General features: G+C 38.6%; 1 protein-coding gene across 1 annotated transcript; it reads right to left on the reverse strand.

The window, feature by feature from the left end:
• Positions 1–379: 379 nt before the first annotated feature.
• Positions 380–22,929, reverse strand: LOC140518308 (alpha-1-antichymotrypsin-like). The gene is made up of 5 exons (XM_072630326.1): positions 22,799–22,929; positions 19,432–20,078; positions 10,891–11,164; positions 9,080–9,227; positions 380–878 (listed from the first exon to the last, which is right to left on the reverse strand). The coding sequence occupies exons 2-5, from the start codon at positions 20,060–20,062 to the stop codon at positions 681–683; spliced, it is 1,251 nt and encodes a 416-aa protein (XP_072486427.1). The 5' UTR covers positions 20,063–20,078; positions 22,799–22,929; the 3' UTR covers positions 380–680.
• Between the last annotated feature and the right edge of the window lie 1,254 nt (positions 22,930–24,183).

A 24,183-nucleotide genomic window follows, 5' to 3' on the forward strand; every position in this document is an offset into this window, starting at 1 on the left:
CTTTTTCCCCCTCCTATTTATTATAGCACTTTGCATCTATATTTCTACCTATAACATTCTAATTTACATTCTAGTTGAATATGTCCCTGTCATATCTTTTACCAGACTATAACCTCATTGAAGGAAGAGTTCATGGTTTATCTTCTTATCTCTTGCAACACAGTGATCAAAGCCAAGCATTTAGTAGATGCCTAATAAACATTGAATGCATAATAATTCACACATCTGTAACACTTTCAAGTCCACTAAGTGCTTTCTTCACAACAACCCTATCCAACTATCATTATCCCCATTTCAGAGATGAGGAAACTAAAGCTCAGAGTATCCAAACAAAGAATGAATGAGTGAATGAAGAAGAAAAAAATGTGCTCAAAGAATATTGTTTCTCAATGATTGATTTATTATAATAAAAGAAACTGTAACCTTTTATTGTTAAGGCAATGGTGCCTAAAGTTTGTCAAATATTCCCCTACTATTTAGAAATGTTATTACATAATCAATAGACCCCTTAAGGCACATCAGGATGACCCTTTTTTAAAAAGTAAATGTAGACAGTCATGTTTACAGAGAGTGAGGAACTAGCCCAGGGTCACCTAGTATATGACAGGCTGACCTGGGAGTAGATCTTCTGTTCCCTTTTCTTCCAAGTCTCACGGATCAGACCTTCTTCTTCAAGAAGACTATGCATTTTGGGGGTTGTTGACTTTCGCCATAAAAAGAATGGTTCCTTCATTACACAAAATGACTATGAATGGTCTGTTAAACTTAATGACTGGAGGTGAAGGCCACATTGCTGAAGTAAAGACAAACTCGATGGCCGTGACAGCCGCAGCTTCCGTACCAGCCTCATCTACATCTAGCACAGCCTTGTGAACCACCTGTAAGGGGGAAAAACAATATTACTGAACCTGGAGGTGGAGATACAGGAACCATATCATGAAGGATGCTGAGAGAATTTTGCATGGGCCTTGGGTGCTGGGCCTCAGGAGCTCTTGGAGGATCTTATGGCCGAATCAGTGTTGGCCATTGACAAATAAAAGAGATTCTAAGATCACTACCATGCTGAAATCAGTGCTGGGAAATATAGAGGGGAGAGGTAAGAATTTTAATATTTCTTCTCTATTTTTGAGAAAATTAGATCGCTGCAGACAGTTGGTAGTTGCTCTGGACAGTTGCCACCACAGCTTCTTCCATCCTCATTATACCCCTTTTAATATCCTTCCACTCTCCTCATACACTGCATTGTTCCTCCTTCCAACCTCCTCATGCTCTCTTCCTTATCCTCTCCCTCCTACCCTCTTCTTATTTTTTACTTTCTCATCTTTTCTCTCTAACCACTTTCTTTCTTTCTTGGCCTCCTTATCCTTTTAAATTTCTCATCCCTAATTCCCTATCCCACCCTCCTGTCCTCCAGAATCTTCTTCACCTGTATTCCTTCAGGCTTTTATAAGGGAGTTTGCGCTTCACAGACCTGATCACAGAAAAGGGACTTCATAATGTTGTGTACGTGGACTGTGAAGTAGCCTCATTCCAGCCCAGGTGAGCATGGGTCAGTTGTCTGAAGGCTGGCCCTCTGACACTGCCTGCTGCACATGTGGTGGGACACCTGACTTCAACTTGGTGGAGAGACGGCTGAGATGATCAGAGTTAAGAGGCAAGGGCGGTGTCTGAATGGCAGACAGGAGATCTGGAATTGCAGCCATGTGAGGAAATCCAAACCCTTTAGTTCCCAGTACCCGCTTCCAGAAAGGAAGGGGAAAGGAATACCCATTTGTATAGCATCTGCTCTGTGCTAGGCACCATACTAAGCACTATTATTATTTTCATTTTACAGTTGAGGAACATGAGGAACAGAGAGGTTATGGGATTTGCTCAGTGATTTGTCACACAGCTAGCATCTGAGGCTGGATCTGAATTCATATCTTCCTGACTGCAGGTCTGACACTCTCTCCACTGTGCTACTTAGCTGCCCTGTGATGTACGGTAGATAACTATAATTCTAGCCTACCCTTATCAGAAAGAGGAGAATAAAAGAGATGGGGCCTTCCTCCTTCTCCTCTTCCTTCTCTTCCTCCTCCTACCAAAAGTGGAAATTACAATCTCCTATTGAAGATGAAATGGGCCAGATCACAGGTTCAGGTGTCTAAAGAAAGTCCTCCTAACAGCTGCTTGGTCTTTTGTTATAACACTACCTCCCTTTATGGCCTTGTTCACAGTTTACGCTGGTGTGCAGTATTAATTTGCCACGCACAAACCTGTGACAAGAACTGTGATATGTTAGATAGGTCTTCATGTTAGAGTAACTTTGTTTTGCCATTCCAGGTGATCCCTTTATGAAGTATATATGTGGCATACTACAAAGAAAGTTGCACTGAGAGCCAGGAAGACATGAATTCAAATCCTGCCTCAGATGCTTATTAGAGGCATGATTCTATAAGTCTCTTAAACTCACTGTGCCTCTATTTTCTCCTCTGTAAAGTAAGAAGATTGGACTGAATGATCTCTAAGGTACTATTCTACAAATCTGAAAAGAAACCACTCCATAGGATAAAAATGATACTCCATACCACCATGTCTTTTAAAAATGGTTTGGTGAATCCAGAAGACTCAAAGAGGACCCTAGCTTCTGATTGGAGGCATACTAGGAGACTGGCCAGCTAGGTGGTGCAGTGGATAGAGCACTAGTGCAGGAGTCAGAAGGACCTGAGTTCAAAGCTCACCTCAGACACTTGACACTCACTAGCTGTGTGACCTTGGGCAACTCACTTAACCCCAATTGCCTCATCCTGGGTCATCTCCAGTCATCCTGATGAGTATCTGGTCACTGGATTCAGATGGCTCTGGAAGACAAGTGAAGCTGGTGGCCTGCACAGCCCTCCCTCACTCAAAACAAAGTCAAGTGCTAGTCATGTCATTATCTCTCTGTTGGCATGGTCTTCTTCGGCAACAAAGGACAAACATACACACATTAGGAGATTGAGAGAGGGAATGGGAACAAGTCAAGGAATGTTGGAGAAAAGAAATAAAGGCAGAGATAACTGCCTCAAAGAAAGAAGCCAGTACTCTGAGAGTGAGGCTGCTGAGGTACATCATGCATGAGCAATATCTTTATTCTCTCAGATTACAGAGCCCAAGGCTATAATACAATACCTCTTCTTCCCTCTTAGACTCCATCATGCAAGCCTGAAGCCTTTCTTTCTAAGGCATGGGAAAGTCTGTTTCCTTTCTTTGTTTAGAATGTTATTTTTGTCTTTATAAACTAAGTCAACCACAGTCCTTTGCTTGGCTGGCTCTGCTCATTGGGAACAAGAAGGTAGTTGCAATGGGAGAATCTTCAGAAAAGAGGAAGATTCAGATCTCACACTGAGTTACTTTGCCAGGCTGCAGGCTATGAGCTATAAAAGATGGAGAGAATTACAGATAATTTGATATTTTTCCCCTGTTATGGGAAGAAATCCATCTGGGCAGTGAGTCAGCAGTTGGAGCCAATAAGAGTGGTTGAACAACCAACACTGCTCATCCCACCATCCCATAACTTCCATGCTCATCACATCCTCTTTATCTTTCCCTCCTACTTACTCCTTTTCCCAACCTAATCTTCAGTCTCTACCTCCTGATCCTTCAATCCTATACTCCTCACCTTTTCTTTCCTATTCTTCTCCTCAATCAATCAACAAACATTTATTAACCATCTACTAGTATGCCCAAAAAGGGCAGCAAAGAGGATAGAATGTTGAACCTGGAGACAGAAATACTCATCTTCCTGAGTTCAAATCTGCCCTCAGATACTTACTAACTGTCTGACCCTGGGCAAATCACTTAACTCTTTTTGCCTTGGTTTCCTCATCTGCAAAATGAGCTAGAAAAGGAAATGGCATACTACTCCAGTATTTTGCCAAGAAACTCCAAATGGGATCATGAAGAGTTGGACATGACTGAAAAACTACTGAAGTGTGCCAATGAATGAAACAATCCTTCCTCATCTAACTATTCATTTCCCTGATTTCTTTAATTTCTTACTTTACACATTCAACTCTTTCTCCCACCTCCTCATTCTCCACTTAACATGATACAATAGAAAGAGTTCTGGCCATATAATTAGGAAGGCTGGATTTTAAATCCTACCTTTGACACTTACTAGTTATTTGTTAGACTGTCCACCTTTTATTCTCATATATAACCATGGGCAAATCATGTAGTTTTTCTGAGCCCAATATTCCTTGTACATGAAGCACAGATGATTGTACTTGTCTCACAGTGTTGTATGAAGAGATGGGAGGGTCCATAGAGGTCATGTAGCCTAACCTCATTTCAGAGATGAGCTTCAGAGAGGTTAGATGACTTTCCCAATATCACACAGTCAAGTCAGCAAGTATTACTAAGTGCTTATAATCTGTCAGGCACAAACAGAAAGACAGCCCTGTCTCCAAAGGCTTTACGTTCTAATGGGGAAATCAACACATTTTAAAAAAAGTAACTGGCATATAATGTCACAGCAGGTATTCAAATTCAGACACAAAACTAAAACTCTCCCTACTCTTCTATGTTACCTACCCTGACAACTCTATTATTAAGGAGTTAATTTTCAGGTTTTTTAGAGTTCAAGGTCACTTTACATTTTATCTCCTTTTCTATGCTAACTTGCTGTGTATACCATAGAGAATGTGGAGAATTTTTTTAAAAAGGAACAATTTGGACAGCAGATTTAGTAGGAGAGGAATTTGAAATGAATTCACCTTATGGTACTCCCATGACTAAGTTACAAGTGTATAGGCACTTCCATAATTACACTTCCTTCCCCAAACATTCATTTCAGGATGAAATGAGATACTGTATGCAGATTGGAGAATGGGTAGAGCAACAAGTATGGAAACAAGTAAATATAAATTATATACAAAGTAAATGCAACGTCTTTTCAGAATTAGGAAAGTGGTAATAACTGGCCTTAGCAGAGAAGACTGCATATGGAAGGTGAAATCTGAGATGATTCTTAAAGGGAAGAGGGATTCCAGGAGGCGAAAGGAAGGAAGGAAAACGTTTCAGGCATGGGAGACAGCCTAAGAAAAGGCATGGAAGGGGGAGACAGAATGTCATGTATGGAACCATAAGGAGGTCAGTTTCATAGTAACAATGAGGCAGAATAATGTGAAATCTGTCTGGCAGCTGGGTTGGAACAAGATTGTGATAGGCTTTAAGTAGACTTTCTATTTTATCTGATGGTAATAGAGAACCACTGAAGCTTCTTGAGCAGATGCCTTTCTCCATTCCTTAACTTTTTAAATATTTTCCCCCACTGTTGTAGTTTAACCCATCTGGACTTCTCTTGTGTATGCCAAGTTCACTTTCCAGTATATATACACTGATGCCAAGGTAGACTTCCAGATTCAGGAGTGCTGGGGAAAGACTGGCCCCAGTTGATGTAAAATAAATTAAATTCACTTTGGAAAATATACCAACAGAAAAAATGCTGTACTGTTCAACTGTATTTTTCTGTTCGGTCATTTTTTCATTTATGTCTGACTCTTTATTACCCCATTTGAGGTTTTCTTGGCAGAGATACTGGAGTGATTTGCCATTTCCTTCTTCAGCTTATTTTATAGGTGAGGCAAACAGGGTCAGGTGACTTACCCAGGGTCGCACATTAATAAGTATCTGAGGCTGGATTTGAATTCATGAAGATGGATCTTCCTGACTTTGGAACCGGCAGTCCCTTCAAAGAGTCATCTAACTGCCTCAGCTATCCAATAGTCACTTAAATTAGCAATGGAAAGGAAAAAATTACACATGTAAATTTCATAGGATGATGCCAGGTGTATTGTGTTTGAAAGAAAGGAGCATAGAGAAAGGATGTTAGAACTGGAAGGAATCACAGATTTTCTGGGCGCTCCCAATAATCACTTTAAAGAAAAGGAAATGAACTCATAAAGAAATGAAGTGACTTTCCCATGACATGAAATCCATACCTTCTGACTGTCTTCCTAGGGCTCTATCACTCTACTACACTGGCTCATTCAGAGATAGTTTTAAAAGTCTGGGAATTTTGTTGATTCCAACAGGAAATAGAAAACTCTAAGGCCCCAGAACCCCACCCTTGTTAATAATATGCTACAATTAAGGATGCTTAGAAGACTGAAAGTCAGTGTATTTACTGGGCTATGTCATTAGCATGGGAATGTCTGGCACATAGGACACACTTAATACATGTTTGGATTATTAGGATTGTACATGCCAACATGAGTCTTCACAGAGCTTAGAAATCAAACTTTTTGGATTGTTTGAGGGGGGGAAGGTAATACACATCTATTTTAAAGGGCAAGAAGCCCATTTTTGTGGACTGATGATGCTGAAAAATTCAGCAGGTGATCTCACTTTCCTGATCTCTAAGGAAACTATGGGGCTTGGAGGGAACAAGATCTTCAGTGGTACAAAAATGCAGCACTAACCAAAAGATGCATTTGATTATAAAAGGCAATCACCCACTGCAGCAGCATATCCAGAAATTATATTGCTGTGTGTTGATGTGTGTGTGTTTGTCCTTTGTTACCAAAGAAGACCATGCCATCAAAGAAATAATGACATGACTTGCACTTGACTTTCTTTTGAGTGAGGGAGGGCTGTGCAGGTCACCAGCCTCACTTCTCCTCCACAGCCATCTGAATCTACTCACCAGATATTCATCAGGATGACTGGAGATGACCCAGGATGAGACAATTGGGGTTAAGTGACTTGCCCAAGATCACACAGCTAGTGAGTGTCAAGTGTCTGAGGTGAGATTTGAACTCAGGTTCCTCTGACTCCTGCACTGGTGCTCTATAAACTGCACCACCTAGCTACCCATACTGTGTGTTAATAGTGTTATTCTGAAAATCCATTGGTCAGAATAAGCTTATTTGGAGTGGTCCTGAAGCAACACTTGGCTTCATGAATCATTGTGTTGATCAAAATAGCTAAATCTTTCATAGCTGATTTTCATTTCAATATTGCTATTACTGTGTATAATATTCTCCTAGTTCTAGGCATTTGATTTTGCATCAGTTCATGATGCCCAGTGTTCAAATTAATTTGAAATTAATTAGGCATGACTCAAGGAACCATGGGACTTCTTTATAACATAACTGTCAGGGAAGATGATTTCCCTGAGTAACAAACAAAATCCTTAGCTTGGCATTCAAGGCCCTCTACAATCAGATATCACTCTGAATTTTCAGAATTATCTTCACACTTTGAAGAACAATTAATCTATCTCTTTTTTTCACATTTGAAAAGTATGTTTCTCACAACCACCTTGTAAATCCAATGCTGATGAAAATGAAGACAAGAAAAGAGAACTGGTTTGCCCACAATCACATATCTAGGAAATAAAAAGCTTGTTATAGAGTAAACAGACTAGATTTAGAGTCAGGAAAACTGACATTTGAATTCGTTGCTCTGAAATGTTAATTGTTAATTGTTAAATGTTAATCTGAAAGGTTAATTGCTCTGAAACCTCTGGCAAGTTATTAACCTCCTTTAGACTCAATTTCCTCATCTTGAAAAGAATAACAGTGCACATTTACATAGTCTTCTAAGGCTTGCATTGTGCTTTACTTGCATTAAGTCATTTGAGCCTTACAGCAACCTTAGGACACAGGTGCCATTATTATTCCCAATTTTATAGATAAAGAAAATGAGGCACCAGCAGGTTAAGTGATTTGTCCAGGCTCACCCAGCCAGAGAATGTCTGAAACAAGAATCAAACTCATTTCTTTCCAACTCCAAGTCCTGTGCTCTATCCATTGCACCACTTAGCTGAAAGGTAAATGCTATTAAAGTGATAGCAAATATCTCACAGGGTTGTTGTGGCAATTGAAGGAATCACTGAACCTCCTTAGGCCTCAGTTTACTCATCTGTCAAATGATAGAGTTTCTACTAGAGGGTCTCTGAGGATCTTTCTAGCACTAAATCTGTGATCCCACTTAGGTCAAGTAATTTTTTTTTCACTTTTATTTTCAGTGCCAGATTCTCTCCCTCCCTCCATCTCCTCCCAGACCCATGGAGAAGGCAGTAAGTAATACCCATTGTACATATGAAGTCACGCAAAACATATTTCTACATTAGCCATATTGTAAAAAAAAAACACACGCACACACAAGAAAAATAAAGTGAAAAAATATTCTTCAAATTGTTCTCAGCATTCATCAGTTCTCTGAAGGTTGATAGTATTGTTCATCATGATCCCTTTGGCTTCACGGATCATGGGTCACTGTATTGATCAAAGTAGCTAAATCTTTCCTAATTGTTTATAATAACAATATTGCTGTTACCATGTACAATGTTCTCCTAGTTCTACCCATTTGATGTTGCATCAGGTCATGAAAGTCTTGCCAGGCTTTTCTGAAGTCATTCCCTTTGCAATTGATAATAGTATAATAATATTCTATCCCAATCATATGCCACAACTTGTCTAGCTGTTCCGCAACAGAAGGGCCTTTCCTTAATTTCTAATTCTTTGCCACCATGTCCAACTCTTTGTAACCTCATTTGGGTTTTTCTTCTAGCTAAGATTATTATTTATTAGGTTTGGGACCAGTAGCTCAAATGGCTCTGCCATTCCTTGGTTTTGTTCCTTCAGCAAATCACTTCCCCTCAAAGTGCCTCCCCTTGCAGTCTTCCTGACTTAGGTCAGGAAGAAGTTAGTTCAAATCTAATCTCAGATACTTCCCAGCTGAGTGACCTATGGCAAGTTTTCCTTATTTTTACAGTAACAATTCTTTTACTAGGTTATTGTGATGAAGATACTTTGTTAACCTTGATTCCTTATAGGTATATGGATTATTACTATATTTCTAGGGAGCTAGATTGTATTTGAAAACATGGGTTATCATAATAAGCTATCTTATTCTGGATTCTATGGAATCTGTAAGAATTGTAGGAGGCCATGGGATCCACAGGCATATTTTTGTCATTATTTATATCACTGTAATGCTACCAACATGATCAGGTTCACCTACCTTACCAAAGCAGCATTCAGTATCCTGCCCACCTCAACCTCTGTACCTGAAAACGTGAGAAGTAATCATATACATTTGTTGAACCTACTTTGGAAACTGCGAGTTTGTGTTGTTCAGTTATTCCAGAAAGATTAGCTTGATTGGTAAAGATGTCCCGAATACCCATTGTTGAAAGCATCTTCTTTAGTTCATATTTACTAGAGATGGAAAATTTTGGCAAGAAGAGATTGATCTCTCTGCAAAAAAAAAATAGTGAGAAAAGAGCACTGTGACCATTTTATTCTCTAGCACCTTTGCATTGAGGAAACCCATGAAACCATCTTAATATTCAGTTTAACATTCAATTTAACTTTCAGTTCAATATTTATTGAACACATTAGGACCCTAGAGAGAGACTCTTAGAGTTAGAAATGAACTTGTCAAAACTAAAAGGGCCTTCAAATCCTAGTTGGTTAGCATGTTGCAAGTTAGAGTTATGTAACTAGTATCTTCATATCACGGAATGTTGGATGACATATTTTTATTGAATCCTCTCTTATTCTTCTGTATACATGGAAATGTTCTTTTTTTCTTTCCTCACTTTGTATTTAAGTTTAAAATGGATAAAAATTAAAAAAAAATTTAGACCACAAGAATATCAGAATTGAAAAGTGCCTTATAGAAATTGAATGTTAGACCACATAACACAAAACACTGAAGTTATAAAGTACTTTAGAATATGGAGCATTTAGAACAGAGAATTTAGAATTGAAAAAGTTCTTAGCAATTCCTTTGCTCAATCCCTTCATTTAAAAAATGGGAAAAATGGGATGAAGAGACTATTATTTGACCGAGGTCATACATTAGAGCACCAAGCATTGTACAGAAGACGCATAGGACATAGTTTTGGACAGATAGCTAGGTGACACAGTGGATGGAGATTTGGACTGGAGTTCTAATCTGACCTCAGATACTACCTAGCTGTGTGACCCATGGCAAGTCACTTAATCCTTGCCTGCCTCAGTTTCCTCAACTATAAAATGAAGATTATAGTAGAAACAACCTCCTAGGGTTGTTGTGAGGATCAAATCAGATAATATTTGTAAAGCTTAGCAGAGCCTCTGGCACATAGAAGGTAATATATAAAAAAATGGCTGTCATTATTATTACTGTCCCTGAGGTAATATTTGGGGGAAAAAACAACAAAGTATAAAAATTTTGATGACTACTAGAAGACTATATTTGAAAAGAACTCAAAGAGTGATACCAACCTATATGTTAATAAGTTTCAGAGGAAAGAATTATTTGGAGTATTTAAGGTAGGTTTCAAAAAAGATAGGGAAACTGACATTTTAACCTCTCCATAGATGTTGCCTTGGATGGGAAATTAAGTGGAATAAGGAACAAATTGGTGCTTAAAATTTCAGAGGGTGTGAGTGTGTGGTACATCAGTAAGACTCCTGAATTTGGAATCAGTTGGAATTTCTGCTGGTTGTAACCTTGGTCAAGTCATTTTGGTTTTTGAGCCTCAGTTTCCACATCTGTAAAATGAATATATTTGATGACCTCTAAGGTTGTTTCCAGTTCAAAAGTCTATATTGTAATCTTACTTATTAAAAAAAAAGAATTGGGAAGTTATATGTCAGTTTTTGATTAATGCCTTAACTGGGGTCATTAGCAAATAATTAGACCCTGGGAATAGAAGAGGCACAAAAGCAAACAAACAGAAAAAGCACGTAGATTTATTTATTCTTAAGATTTTACTAAGAGCTGTTGTAGTATTTACAGTAATGGATGATGTCAGAAAATAATAGAGTCGTTAGGGATGGAAAGAACATTAGAACACAGGTTAAAATATAGAACGAGTAATGCTAAAACTGAATGCTGCTACCCTAGAGATTATCAACAGTGGATAATTACCTTTCTTGAAGTGAATTTTCCCACTTTTTTAGTACTTCTGGGCTAAGAGCATCTTCAACTTTCTTCATTTTCTTTTCATCAGGAAGAATGAAAAGTGCTGTAGCATTGCCAATATACTTCAGTTCTACAACTGTGCAGAAAAGCTCCTTGTCTTGGAAAACACGGGTGTAAAATGTATCTTGGTTCATCATGGGAACTTCAACAACCTTGTCTTTACTCACAAAAAACTGATCATTTGAAGTGTCATGTGATTTAAATGGTGTTTGCCACTTAGCTTAATAGAGGGAAGAAAAGACATAGGAAAATATTATACATAAGAGGCATTTTATAGTAGTATCTACAGATAGGGCAAGCTGAACTGGATACTTCTAAACCAAGGGCTCTTAACCTCTTGTGTGTGTGTGTGTGTGTGTGTGTGTGTGTGTGTGTGTGTGTGTGTGAGAGAGAGAGAGAGAGAGATGGATCCTTTTGGCAAAAGCCCCGTGAAGCCCGAATAATGTTTTGTTGTCTATATTTATAATTTAAGAAAATGCTAAAATTCTGTTTGAAGTTAATGAAAATGATGTGTATTTTTTCATCCAATTTTATGAAATCCCTGAAATCTCTCCAAGAACCCTTTGACTCTAGGTTAAGAATCCTTGCTCTAAATTGTACACTCACAACCTCTTTTTAAAAAAAAAAATACTAAGATCCTGAACAAAAAAGCACTTAAACCACTCCCACCCTTTTCCTCATTGAATCATTTTCCTGTTCCCACAGTTCTTGTTGGCATGAGACAGAGGAAATTTAGCCAAAGAAAAAGAAAAAAAAGACAAAGAAAAAATCCTGAACCAAAGGATCACGGGATCACAGATTTAGTGAGCAAAGGAGCCCAGAATTACTCTAGAATAGCACCATCCTTTTATTGATGAGGAAGATGAGTCTCAAAGAGGCTAAATGACTTTTCCAAGCTCAACAAGGCATTCAAATGCAGATCTAGGGTTTAAACTTCAATTCTCTGTTGAGAAACCCTATGCTCTTTCCCTTTGGCCATTTTGCCCTTCTGTAGAATGTGGAAACACTGAAGCAAATGAGCATAGATTTGGAGCTCAGAAGCCATCTAGCCCAACCACCTCATTTTACAAAACTTGGTCCATTTTGTCAGAGATCAGTTCAATTACAGGTCAGTCAAATGAATGAAACTGACAAGTGCAGAGAAAGGAACAGGGAGTGAGACTATAGGAAGAACATGAGAGTCAGAACTGGAATTGAACCTGGAAAAATAAGTGGATCTAAGATAAGGAGAATAAGAGAACAAGCATTTATTAAGCACCTACTATGAAACTGTACTAGGTACTTTACAAATATTCAGTCATTTAATTCTTACAAAAACTATGTGAGGTAGGAGCTAATATTATCCTCATTTTATAATTGAGGAAATTGAGGAAGAAAGAAGTTAAGTAACCAGAGACCAGAGCTAGATAGAAGGCACTGGATAGAAGTTATAAAACTTGATTTTAGTTTGAAGTAACAACAAAAATAAAATCTTTCTATGTCTATGATCAGACATAGAATAGTGGAATGAGCTACTTTGGTAGGTATTAAGTTCACTATCATAAGCAATATTTAAGCAGATACTTGTTGATTACTTGTTCTGAATGTTGCATAGAAAAGCCATACTTCATGAACTCAAAGAAATCTAAGCCTCCTTCCAATTTTTCAATTCTCCAATTGGCCTGGTGCTCCCAAGTTCAGTGTGGATCTCTATTTATCACCACCTCCATCTTGGTGTAGTATAGTTTTGGAGAGCAGTGAGGTAAAATGGAAGATCATTAGTAAGAGGACCTGGATCTCAGTCCATAAACCACCACTTCGTAACCATGTGACGGAGCAAGTCATTTCTCCTTAGTAGGCTTCAGTTTCTTCTGTAATGCAGGAATGATCATCCACATCCTGCCTCTTTTTTGTTTTTGGAGAGGAGAAAACAAGGCAATTGGGGTTAAGTGACTTGCCCAAGGTCAGACAGTTAGTAAGTGTCAAGTGTCTGAGGCCATATTTGAACTCAGGTCCTTCTGACTTCAAGGCTGGTGCTCTATTCACTGCACTACCTCACCGCCCCTATTCTTCCTCTTTAGGACAGTCATTTGGTAGTATCAGTAAAGCTAATAGATTCATACTACTCTATAAATGTTAGCTACTTTCCTCCCTCAGTCCTTGAAAATGTCTTGTCTACCACCAACACTGTCCCTGACATCACCTTATAGCCAAAACAAGGTTTAACCACAACTAGAGTCTTTGGCAATTCTGTGGACACAGTGTTTGCAGGATCCTTTATGATGGGCTAATCTGAAGCAGCCTGCTAGGATAGGCTGGCTTGGTGGCTGGGGCAATTCTGCCAAAGCAACCTTCTTCATGTCAGAACAACTGCTGGCCATGTAGCCAGACCCCACAGCAACAATACTACCGAAAGAAGGAGATCATCCAAGGGATGCAGGATGACCTTAGTGGACTGATATTTTGAAATCTGGTCAATGCATAACCAATCATGGCATCAGAACACTGACAGCAAAGCAGGCTTCCCTGCTCTCTTCAAGGGCCTGGCAGCATGTAGACATGGTACAAGGCATATTCTACTAGTCACGGACAATGTATTCATTTTCTTTGCTTAACTTCTTTTTACAAAGAAGATTCTATTGATGGCAAGAGAGTCATTGGGAAGAATCAGTAATTTTTTAAAAAGAAGATCAATAACACATTTTTAAGAGATTTTTAATTTTTTCCATAATCATTATAGCATACAAAATGTAATAGATCAGCAAGAAAGTGAGCCTGCCTTGTCTATTGAGACAGAGATAGATCGACAGGTTCAGGGGGTGAGTTCAGGGTTCATTGGTCACTCTACTTTTAGAAGGACTAGAGACACCATTGGTGGGCCTCATCAAGGAGGCTAACCTATAGAAGCAACTGCAAACTGTAATTTTGGTTTCTAGTTGGGATCTTCCCAGAAAGAAGGGAGTAGCCTGGGTAGATAATGAGAACCAGATTACTCTGGTTCATAGGCCAATTCTACCTCCCACAGTAAATTAATGTCTTGGTCTTCCCATCTAACTCATTCTTTCTCATATGAGCTTGGGTAGCATGAGTCAACAATCACAGAGATTAGTTACTCCTGACTAAGTCAACCCAAAAAATTTGTGATCAAGCCCTGAGAAATTTGAAATGATTTTGGAAGCCTAGTGCCACCATCAGTCTCTTTCTCTTTCTATATGCTCTACTTTCTGCTGTCACCAATCTGGTACTTTAATGGTTTGGTATAGGCTGATTGGTAGATACCTTCCCAAAAGAGAAAAACTATGAACTGAGAGTTATGAGACTTGTGATGTCATTCTTGACCACGAATTAGACCTTTCCAATGTCCCAATTCCCTTATCTATAAAATGAGAATAATTCCTATCTTCTTTACACATTCAATGTCAGCCACCACTTATCTCACAAGACTGTTGTAAGGATCACATAAAATAATGTGCTTTAAGTTCCTTTTAAATCCATAAAGTTTACTGTAATGTGGAAACTATTATTATCACTAATCAGTCAAGAATCATTTAAGCTCTTCCTGCCAAGTATTGTGTCAAGTATTGGAGTTAAAAGGAAAGGCAAGAACAGTCCCTGTCCTCAAAGACCACATTCTAACATGGGGAACAACATGGGAATAGCTAAGTACATACAAGCTGGTCACTCATTATCCTTTTACTTGAAAAGGACAAAATGACATCACAGTCAGTGACAAAGTACAATGTGCCTGACTATGTAAGTAGATGGATGGTAACTTCAGAAGGGAAGTCACAAGCAGCTGGGAGAGGTCTCTTGGAGAAGATAGGATTTGAAGAATCAGAGAAGCCAGGAGGTAAGAGGCCAGAAAGGAGAGTATTACAGGCATGGGGAACAAGCCAAGGGCATATCCTGGGTAAGGAACACTAACCAGGTCAGATTAGCAGAATTTTAGAGTGCATGGAGGGAAGTCAAATGTAAAAAGACTGGAAAGGTGAAAAGGAACAGATTGTGAAGGACTTTAAATGTTATATGGAGTATTAGTCTAATATTTAATATTATGTGTAATATATAACATACAACAATAGTTAGTAGTAATATGAGTCTCTCTGTGTATAATCTCTCCCTCATTCTCAAGCTGCCTTTACTGTCTGGGTTGATATAAGTTTTAAGCATTGGAACTGAGCCAAGAAACACATTTCCCTATCTACATTACATACCTACATAATGAATCAGATCAACAAAAAATAGATACTACTTCTGCAGTTCTTTCACCCATAATTCCTAGAACTTCAGCACATCGGGGGAAATAGTGTTATAGTTGTCATGGGGAAAGCAGGGAATGCACAAGTGTGTTTGGAGGCTGACTGTCTGGCTGTGGGGACCCAACAAATACTATGGAAATGGCATTTAGTTTTTACACCTAAGACTTTATACGTGAATCCCATAACAACATTGGGGAATCGTCTAGAGATTAATAATTAGAGTAGAGATAAATGTTGAACTGGACTGGTCATATCAAGGGAGTCAGAAAGCATACTCTTTCACTTGTGATGCATTAGCAATCCTAGGGATACATGATACACAATGGAGAAGATGCACAATTCAAAACTATAAAAGAATGATCACCTTTCATGGACAGTTATTATCCTCATTTTACAGATGAGGAAATTAAGACAGGGAAAAGACAAATGAAAGGCTTAGAACCACACGGTGAATCAGGGATGCTGACATAAGTCTCCTAAATCCTACATCCTGTCTTGTCTCTTTTGGGAAGGCCTTTTCCAACCAGTCCATACTGTGCAGCCCAAACCGTTAAAGTAGCAGATTGGTGGCAGCAGAAAGTTTATGAAATAAACACATAGACCTCCACAGCGAGGTTAAAGGAGAAATAATGACAGAACAATGAAAGCTGGCAGCTGGGCCAAGCAGGGAAGGAAATTTGGATGAAAAGAAGGAGAGTCGGGGCAAGTACTCTCTGAGAAAAGAGGAAGAGAAGAGAAAAGCTAGGGTAGTGTAAAACTAACCTGAAAATGTAGGCACAATTTGAAGTCAAGAGAGATCTCTAATTTCTTCTAAAAACTCAATTCAAGTATTGCCTTCTGCATGGGGAATTTTCTGATCCCTCTAGTTGCCAGCATTACCTTCTAAATTATCTTGTATTTATTTTGCATATATATACATATATACACATATTAATCTATTCATTCATTTCTCTGAATTCATTTTATTTCCTGAAAGAATTTAATCTCCTTGGGTTTCGTACAATAAATGACATTGATAAATGCTTTTGGATAGATTGATCTCTTCTATTACTAACATTTCATTTTCTATGATTATAAGAATATAATGGAATGGAAAGATTGCAATATTCTTTCCTGCTGTAAAAATAGGCTCTAAATTCTAACATTCAACATCCTATGATTCTAACGCTCCTTCTAGCTTGGATATGTTACAGTTCTATGACTCTGAAGCCCTTGATAACTCTAACATTCTGTGGGTCTCGACTGATGAAAATGAGCTGTTTTCCAGATTCTCATGTCCAACAAGATATGTGTCCATGCTATCTTCTTCAACTGACTATAAGTTCTTTGAGTACAGGAACTATTTCTCTTTTTACACTAGCACCTACAGTTCCTAGGACAGAGCAGATGCTTAAGAAATGCTGATGGATGCTGTTCTAGCTATACCATGAGCAATCTTGGGATTCAACTAAACTAGGAAACTCAAGCTATAATTTGTTAAATTGAGAAAAAGAAAACAATTCTTCCTATCTGGGTGTGGTCCATTTTTTCCATCCCCAGATTCTAACAACTAACTGAAGAAAGCACACTGGCCTTACAAGTGGTTTGCATAATCATATATTTGGCTAAGCCAATACACAAATAGCCTGTGGTGCTGGACCCTACCCTTTATTGGTGAGGAATTGGCCGTATTTACTGAATGTTAAAATATTTATCTTTTATGAATCCAGATTCTAGAAAACCTCGACGAGGAATCATTAAAGATCAGAGGTATGTTATAAAGAAAGACTGTTGGATTTCGTGTAAGGAGATCTGAGTATGAATGTGATAATAAATGGGTCACTTAAATCTTTGGCTGCAAGAGAAAATGGGGATAATACTATTCATAGATCTATACATACACCTTGAGCAGATTCTATAGATGGACAAAAAGGTGGAAACAGGATTGAATAGGAGATATTATTGGATCACATTCAGGAAATTTTTCCATATTTCCAATGATCCAAAGCCATTCTTTGGCCTAAACACCCATCTCTGAAGTCCCACTTATATCCTATGGATGATAACATATGGAAATAATGAACAATCATGATTCCAAAAAATCACTATTTCAGATGACCCAAATGGTAGACATCAGTAAGCTGCAGCAGGATTTGTACCTGAAAGAAGGCATAAATACATGAATGAGTATATGCACTACCAGAAAAGGAAGTGAGGTTGCCAAGTTGCAAGAGGGAGGATTACTGGAGAGAAAAATCAAGTACTGCTCTAATAACCACGACATAGCCATTGAAAAAACCATTAGCCCATAAGTTGTTTCCCTTATGGAAAGTCCGTGGAAAGATAGGAACAAGAACTGCATAGAATCAAGAAGTGTGGGTGGGTTGTGATCTATACCAAGGAGGAATTGCCACATCCTAGATCCCAAATCCATACGTGGGATTTATGATATAGGACAACAGTGAGAAAATGTATGGAATACTTAAACATAATTGCAAGTTATAACTATTTCCAGGAAAGTAAGTAAAACTGAAGCATCAGTGGTCAATCATCTCAGTGTTTCCAGGGAGCTACCAACCAGAGGAACAGGAACTTAATGGCAGGGATTTTGAATTGGAAAGTCTACAGGGTCTTTTGCTGGAAGCACCATTGACTAATTGAAGGTGACCATTGCGGTCCAGGCTTCATGGGTTTTGGCCATGTGGCTCCACAGAGAAGGTTATTCTGATTTCATCCTATGGTAATAGGTAGAGAAGCCAAAATTTCACCTACGGGACAGAACTAGTTGTCCTAAGCAACTAAGTTGTCTTTGAGAAGAGAGAATTTCAAGGTACTGCAGCCATGCATAGCTTCAGGGTGTATAGGAAGCCTAAAGTAAAGAGGGGGAAACTTTTAAAACTGGATAGTGAGGGAATTCCTGCGCAGGGACATAAAGATTTCTGTAGACTCAGACACAGAGGCTTAAGGTTGAGGAAGATGACTTCAAACATTTTGCGTATGCCTCATGTCCCTGGAAGTCTGGAGTGGTATTCAGTCCATCAAGGAAGAGGGAACCAAGAAAGACCAATTCCTCTTATGTTCATATCAAAGACCGGAGCTAACACACTTTACAAACATCCTCTTTGTTCTCATGACCCTTCTGTGTTTCGTCCCTAGAATGTTACACCTAGGATCAAATCTAAAGCCCTATGTTTGGTGTGTAAAGTTTCTCACAATCTGGTCCCTTCCTTCCTTTGCAGTCGTCTTACAATTTACTCTACTTTCTGCATCCCACAGTGCATCTCTACTGGTCTTCTTGCTGTCTCTTCTTTAACATCTCATTGCCCATTTCTACATCTTTGCACTGGGCATCCCCCATGAATGGAATCCTCTCACCCGTCACCTCTTTCTTTTAGTTTCCCTAGCTTCTTCCAAGACTCAGCTCAAATCCCACCTTCTGCAGAAAGCCTTTTTCAGTTCTCCCAGCTACTAATGGATTTCTCAGCTCATTTTTCATTTATTCTGTATAAATCTTTTATGCACATAGGTGATTTTTTTCATGCTATTTCCTCCATTCCAAACTAAGTTCCTTGAGGACAAGGACTGTTTTGAACTTCCTTTGTATCTTCATTGCTTAACACAATGCCTGGCACAAAATAAATATTTAATGAACCCTTGCTGACCAACTGACCTACATATACCCTGGAGTAGTAAGCACTAGAAGAAGGTTTGAGTCTCAGCTCTGGCACTTATTTAATGTATCACCTTGGACAAGCCACTTTACCTTACTGATCCTATGTAGATGATCAATCTCTGAGCTCTTTTCCAGCTTTAATATTCTATGATTCCATGGTTACAATAACAACAAAAAAAACAGAATAAGAATCTGCAAGAATCACTGTATGCTAATTGCCAAAGCAGAAAGCAAAAGTGGAGAGAAGACTAAATCCCCTTTATTTTTTTTTTCAAATTGATCACAAATCTGAGAGCTTATGAAATTCGACTTCCTTACTTTACAAAAACAAAAACCCAGGTTCAATGGGGAAAGTAACTAGTCTAGAGACACTGAGAGATTCAAACCCAGGTCCAATACATCTAAATCTAGTAGTTTTGATCATGAGGCCCTTAGGACAAGAGGAAAGGTAGCACAAGCAAAAAGCCAATAGGAGACTCCAGTGGAACAAACTTTGAAGGCTTGTCTATGAGAAAAAATGTGAGGTCATGGGCCCAACAGTCTTATACATTTTTTTCCCTTGAGAATAAACCATCCAGATGAACTCACAATTCTTACCTTTAAAGTATATGTAATTCAAAAGAATCATTAATGTGTCTTTTTCAAGTTTGTCAAACAAATTCGTGATTTTCCCTTGGGTTTTCGTCTTTACATAATCGTTGATCTGCTGTGTTGCCAAATCAGAGTTCTGGAAGTTAGCAGGGAAAACTTCTGCTGAGTATAGAAACTTGCTGTCTTTCTGGAACTTCTCTAGCAATTCCAAACTTTGGTCAACAAACAAAGCATTGCCTGTGCTTAGTTGGAACGTGTTGTTTGGAAGATTGAGGGAGCGGATGAGCTGCTGAAAGCCTCTGTGGATTTCAGCCTCTGGGGTTTCTGTTAAATTGAATCTCAGGCCCTCTACAATCTGAGTCTGGCTGGTTCCTCTGGCTCCCAGAGACAGGAAAGCAAGGGCAGTTGATACACTTGCAGGAGAGAAAAGGACATTCTCCTCACTGTTTTCTGAAACAAATGTCTTGTATAGAACTAATGCAAAGTCAGTGTATACTGCAGAAAATTTTGAATTCATACTACCAGGTTGCCCCTCCAGGATCTGGTCATGAGTCTGAACTTCCTCTGGGTTGGGGTAACACAGCCCAGTAATACAGAATACAATCAGAAGCAGCCCTAGAATATAGGCAGGCTGCATTCTTCCAACCTTTAATCTGTGGAAAGGAAGGAACACTGAAGTTACTGCATGCTAAATGGTAAGCAGAACTGGACTTTTGCAGCTATGTGGTGCAGTGGATAGATCAGAAATGGGGAACCTGCGGCCTCAAGGCCACATGTGGCCCTCTAGTTTGTCAAATTTGGAGTCAAAGGACCACACTTGAGGACCTAGAGGGCTGCATGTGGCCTCAAGGCTTCAGGTTTCCCACCCCTGGGATAGATTGTTGAGCATGGAGTCTGGAAGACTCATCTTCCTGAGTTCAAATCTGGCCTCAGACACTAACTAGCTCTATGACTCTGGGCTTAACTCTGTTTGCCTCAGTTTCCTCATCTGTAAAATGAGCTGGAGAAGGAACTCTTGCTATTATCAGTCCTTGATTTACTCTCAGAGTCAGAGATAGCTATAGAAAAAAAATTGTGAAGTTGTCTTTGGTCCTTCCCCATGAATTCCTTTTCCTCCTTCCTTGCTCTCCTTACAATCCTCTCATTTCCCCATACACCTGAAACTCCCTCCCTATATAGTATCTCATTAGTACTAATACCTACTAAGATATTAATTGATAACTGAAGGTTGGCTTGGTGCATGACCTTTCCCCACTGGGATATTTGCATTGAAATCAAGGTTATTCAAAGACCAAAAGCCTTGGCGGGCTCAAAGGAATTGATAAATTATTCCTTAGGATTGATAGGCTGTCTTAGGACAATGATGGGACATTTCAAATCATGACTTATTCCTAAAAATACATGAAAGATTGGATAGAGCCAGGGGGGATCTTAGAACTAAGGTCATCTCATCTTCTTAAGTTACAGATAAGGAGGAACCTGGTGTCAGGAAAGTTATGACTTGATTGAGATCACTTAGACCTAGGACTTTCTAGGATCTTTAATCTAATTTAATCTTTAATTCTACTTTAATGCTGAAAGGAACCTTATTGTTATTATTCAGTCATGTCTGACTCTTTGAATTTTCTTGACAAAAATACTTGAGCATTCCCTTCTCCAGTGGATTAAGACAACAGAAGTTAAGTGACTTGCCCAAGGTCACACAGCTCATAAATGTCTGATACTGAATTTTAACTCAGGTCTTCCTGACTCTAGGCCCAGTGCTCTATCTACTGAATTATCTAGTTTCCTGAAAGGGATAAAGAGTTCTTAGATATGATCTAAACCCTTCCTTTCACTTAACAGTTGAGAAAACAGAGGCATAGAGAGAAAGGATTTACCCAAGGTCACACAGTGAGCTAAGGCAAAAACAAGGATTAAAACCCAGGTCTTCTGATTCCTTGTTGTTTCTTTTACACACCCCTCCTCCTGGGCACACGCCTTTGATTCATTTGTTCCCAAGAAACTGATCATTTCCAATGAGAACCAAGAAGTTCTAGTATCCAGATAATACAATAGCACCTGCTATAAGGAACTCAGTGCTTTATAGTCAATCAGGTAATATATCATCAAACATCAATTTAGTACAAGAGTGTGCTGATGTTTTTAACAGCCAGCTCTCCCAGAAAACAAAACTTGTGCTCATGACATACTTTTAAATCTAATCTCCATTATTACCATTTTCTCTCTCACTTTTATTTTTGACAATCGACAAAACAATAAAGCAAACCCTGATTTGTAGCTTGAGCAGATTTCCAGGAGGTAAATGCTCATATTGAAAATTTAACAATTGGTTCTCCCAAACTCATAGCATACCTGGATTAAGGGCCTATTGTGTGTTAGGTACTGTGCTAGTTTCTTGGGACAAAAAAGTAAAAGTATAGCAGTTTTGTTTCTCAAATATCAGCAAAGTAGTTATCCTTACGTCATCTTTAACGTAAGGCACCTGCAATAAGGAACTGAGAGAAAACCTTGTCTTCACCTCCAGTCTATTGACAATGAAAATTCTAAAGGAACTTGTATATTTTAAAATGTATTGTCCTATTTAAATCACAAAGATGATTCAGTTCCCCACTCCTTCAAAAAAACTCATCAGTAGGGAACCAGTGTAATTTAGGAAAAAAAAAGGTCAAATTATTGAAAATCATTTTTCCATCCTGTGCTTACAAAATCAGGTTACCTTGTTATAGGCTTAGCCCTCAGTAAATCGTAGACACCAAAGAAGTCAGAATCGGAAGGAATTTTAGAATATAGAATGTTAGAAAACTAAATACAGACAGAACTTGAAAGCATTGTAAACCAAAGAATGTCAGAATTAGACAAGACCTTGGGGTATAGAATGCCAGAACCAAAATCACTAGGGCTGGGTAGGCCCTTAGATCATTATACTTACTCCTATTTCCATATCACTGTATGGTTTACAAAGCATTTTTCTCAAAACAACTACTAATATGCACATTTTATAGATGAGAAAACTGAGGCACGGAGTCACACAGATAGAAAATTAACCTATTCTTCTGCCATGGTGGCTTCCTTCTAGTTACCAGCAGAGCTAAAATGGGAAGAGAGGTTTCTCGTTGAATGAATTCCTGAGGTGTAGAAAGTCAATCAAAGGACCTTGAATTTAAATCATGATTCTGCTCCTTAAATCTGTGCAAATTTAAGCAAGTCATTTTCCAACTATTGACCTCAGTTTCTTCATCTGTAAAATGCATGAGTTGGACTAAGGTCACTTTCAACTTTTATACTCTCTGATTCTATTAGCCCAAATATCAAAGAGCAAAGAGATTTATTAACAGAGCAGAGAGCATTGGAAGAGAAAAACATTACTTACCACTCACTCCCAAAGTAAACTGAGCTGCTCACTTTGCTCACTGTTAAATTTCACTCTTATTTGCCACTAGAAAGAGCTCCTCCCCCAGTTTCGTAAGCTGAAAGTGGAACAACACAGGGACTACTTTTGTGCTGACATTGGCCAAGTGACAATTTCCAGTAACTTGATTTTCCCATTTATCTTCCTATTCCCCACATAGAAATTAAGGTCATGTATTTAAACCATGTGTTTCATAATACATTTTCCCACATTTGATCTCATTTGAAGGAAGAATTTAGTAAGAGAGCAATGGGAACACAGGGAGGCAAAAATCTATTAGTTACCTAATCCTCATAGGAAATCAGAAAATGAAGAAACTTATTTATCTTTGTTATCTTGGTCAGATTAGCTGCAAATTCAGGATTGTTAATAAATTAGAGACTGTTTCAGCCTCAATAGGGTAACTCTACGGAAAATTATGTAAATTATGCTTCTGATAATTGTTTGATTCTTAAAGGTACTGGGTTTTGTTGGTAATACATTTTTTTTCAAGCTTAACAATTTATTAGATAACAGAGTTAAAATCCTAAAAAGTCATAGAAAGTCAGATTCACAAGGAACATGGGAAATCATCTTCTCCAGTTCTTTTGTTTTACAGATGAAGAAACTGAGAGCAAGAGAGGGGAAATGACTTGTCTGAGTTACAGATGGCATTCAAGCTCAGGCCCTCTGTCCCCTGGTAAATCCATGACTCTCTCTACTACACTGAGTTACTCTTGCAAATTTTCAATCACTATTTAAATGCTAGCTGGTATTATATAGGTTTTAAAGTATGCAGAGTACTTTCTTTACATGTCATCTCATTTGATCCTCCCAGCAACCCTGGGAAGTAGGTACTATTATTATTTTTACATTTTATTGATGAAGCAAGTGAGACAGACACAGGGAAAGTGATTTGTCCAGGGCCACACAGCTAGTAACTGTCTGAAGCAGAACTTGAACTCAGGTCTCCTGAATCTAAGTCTAACACCCCACGTACTGACAGCAGATACAGTATCCAAGACAAAGGTAGAATTAGCTCCACTATCCTTCGCTCTGATCATATCATATCTAGAATACAATAGCCCTTTCTAGGCACCAGAATTCAGTCAGAACTTTGATCAATTGGGTTATATCCAGAGGACAACAACTAGGATAAGGAAGGGAGTGAAGATAGTGCCAAATGTGGATCATCTGGAAGAACTGTGAATATTTAACCTAGAACATGATTTGTGTCTCCAAATATTGGAAGAGATGCTCTGTGAGAGAAATTTAAAATTATTCTCATGTCAGAAGGCAGAATTGGAACAGATAGGTGGAAGGTACTGACAGGTAGATTTCAAGTAAATGTAAATGCAGTATTTCCT

Source organism: Notamacropus eugenii, chromosome 1 (genome assembly GCF_028372415.1).
Source record: "Notamacropus eugenii isolate mMacEug1 chromosome 1, mMacEug1.pri_v2, whole genome shotgun sequence".
Lineage (NCBI taxonomy): Eukaryota > Metazoa > Chordata > Mammalia > Diprotodontia > Macropodidae > Notamacropus > Notamacropus eugenii.

Coding starts and splice junctions, on each gene's coding strand:
- LOC140518308 (XM_072630326.1), bottom strand. CDS start 20,062: ATGCAGCCTGCCTATATTCTAGGGCTGCTTCTGATTGTATTCTGTATT. Junction 9,228..10,890: donor GAAAATTCACTTCAAGAAAG/GTAATTATCCAC, acceptor TTTTTTTTGCAG/AGAGATCAATCTCTTCTTGC. Junction 879..9,079: donor ACAAACTCGCAGTTTCCAAA/GTAGGTTCAACA, acceptor TCCCCCTTACAG/GTGGTTCACAAGGCTGTGCT.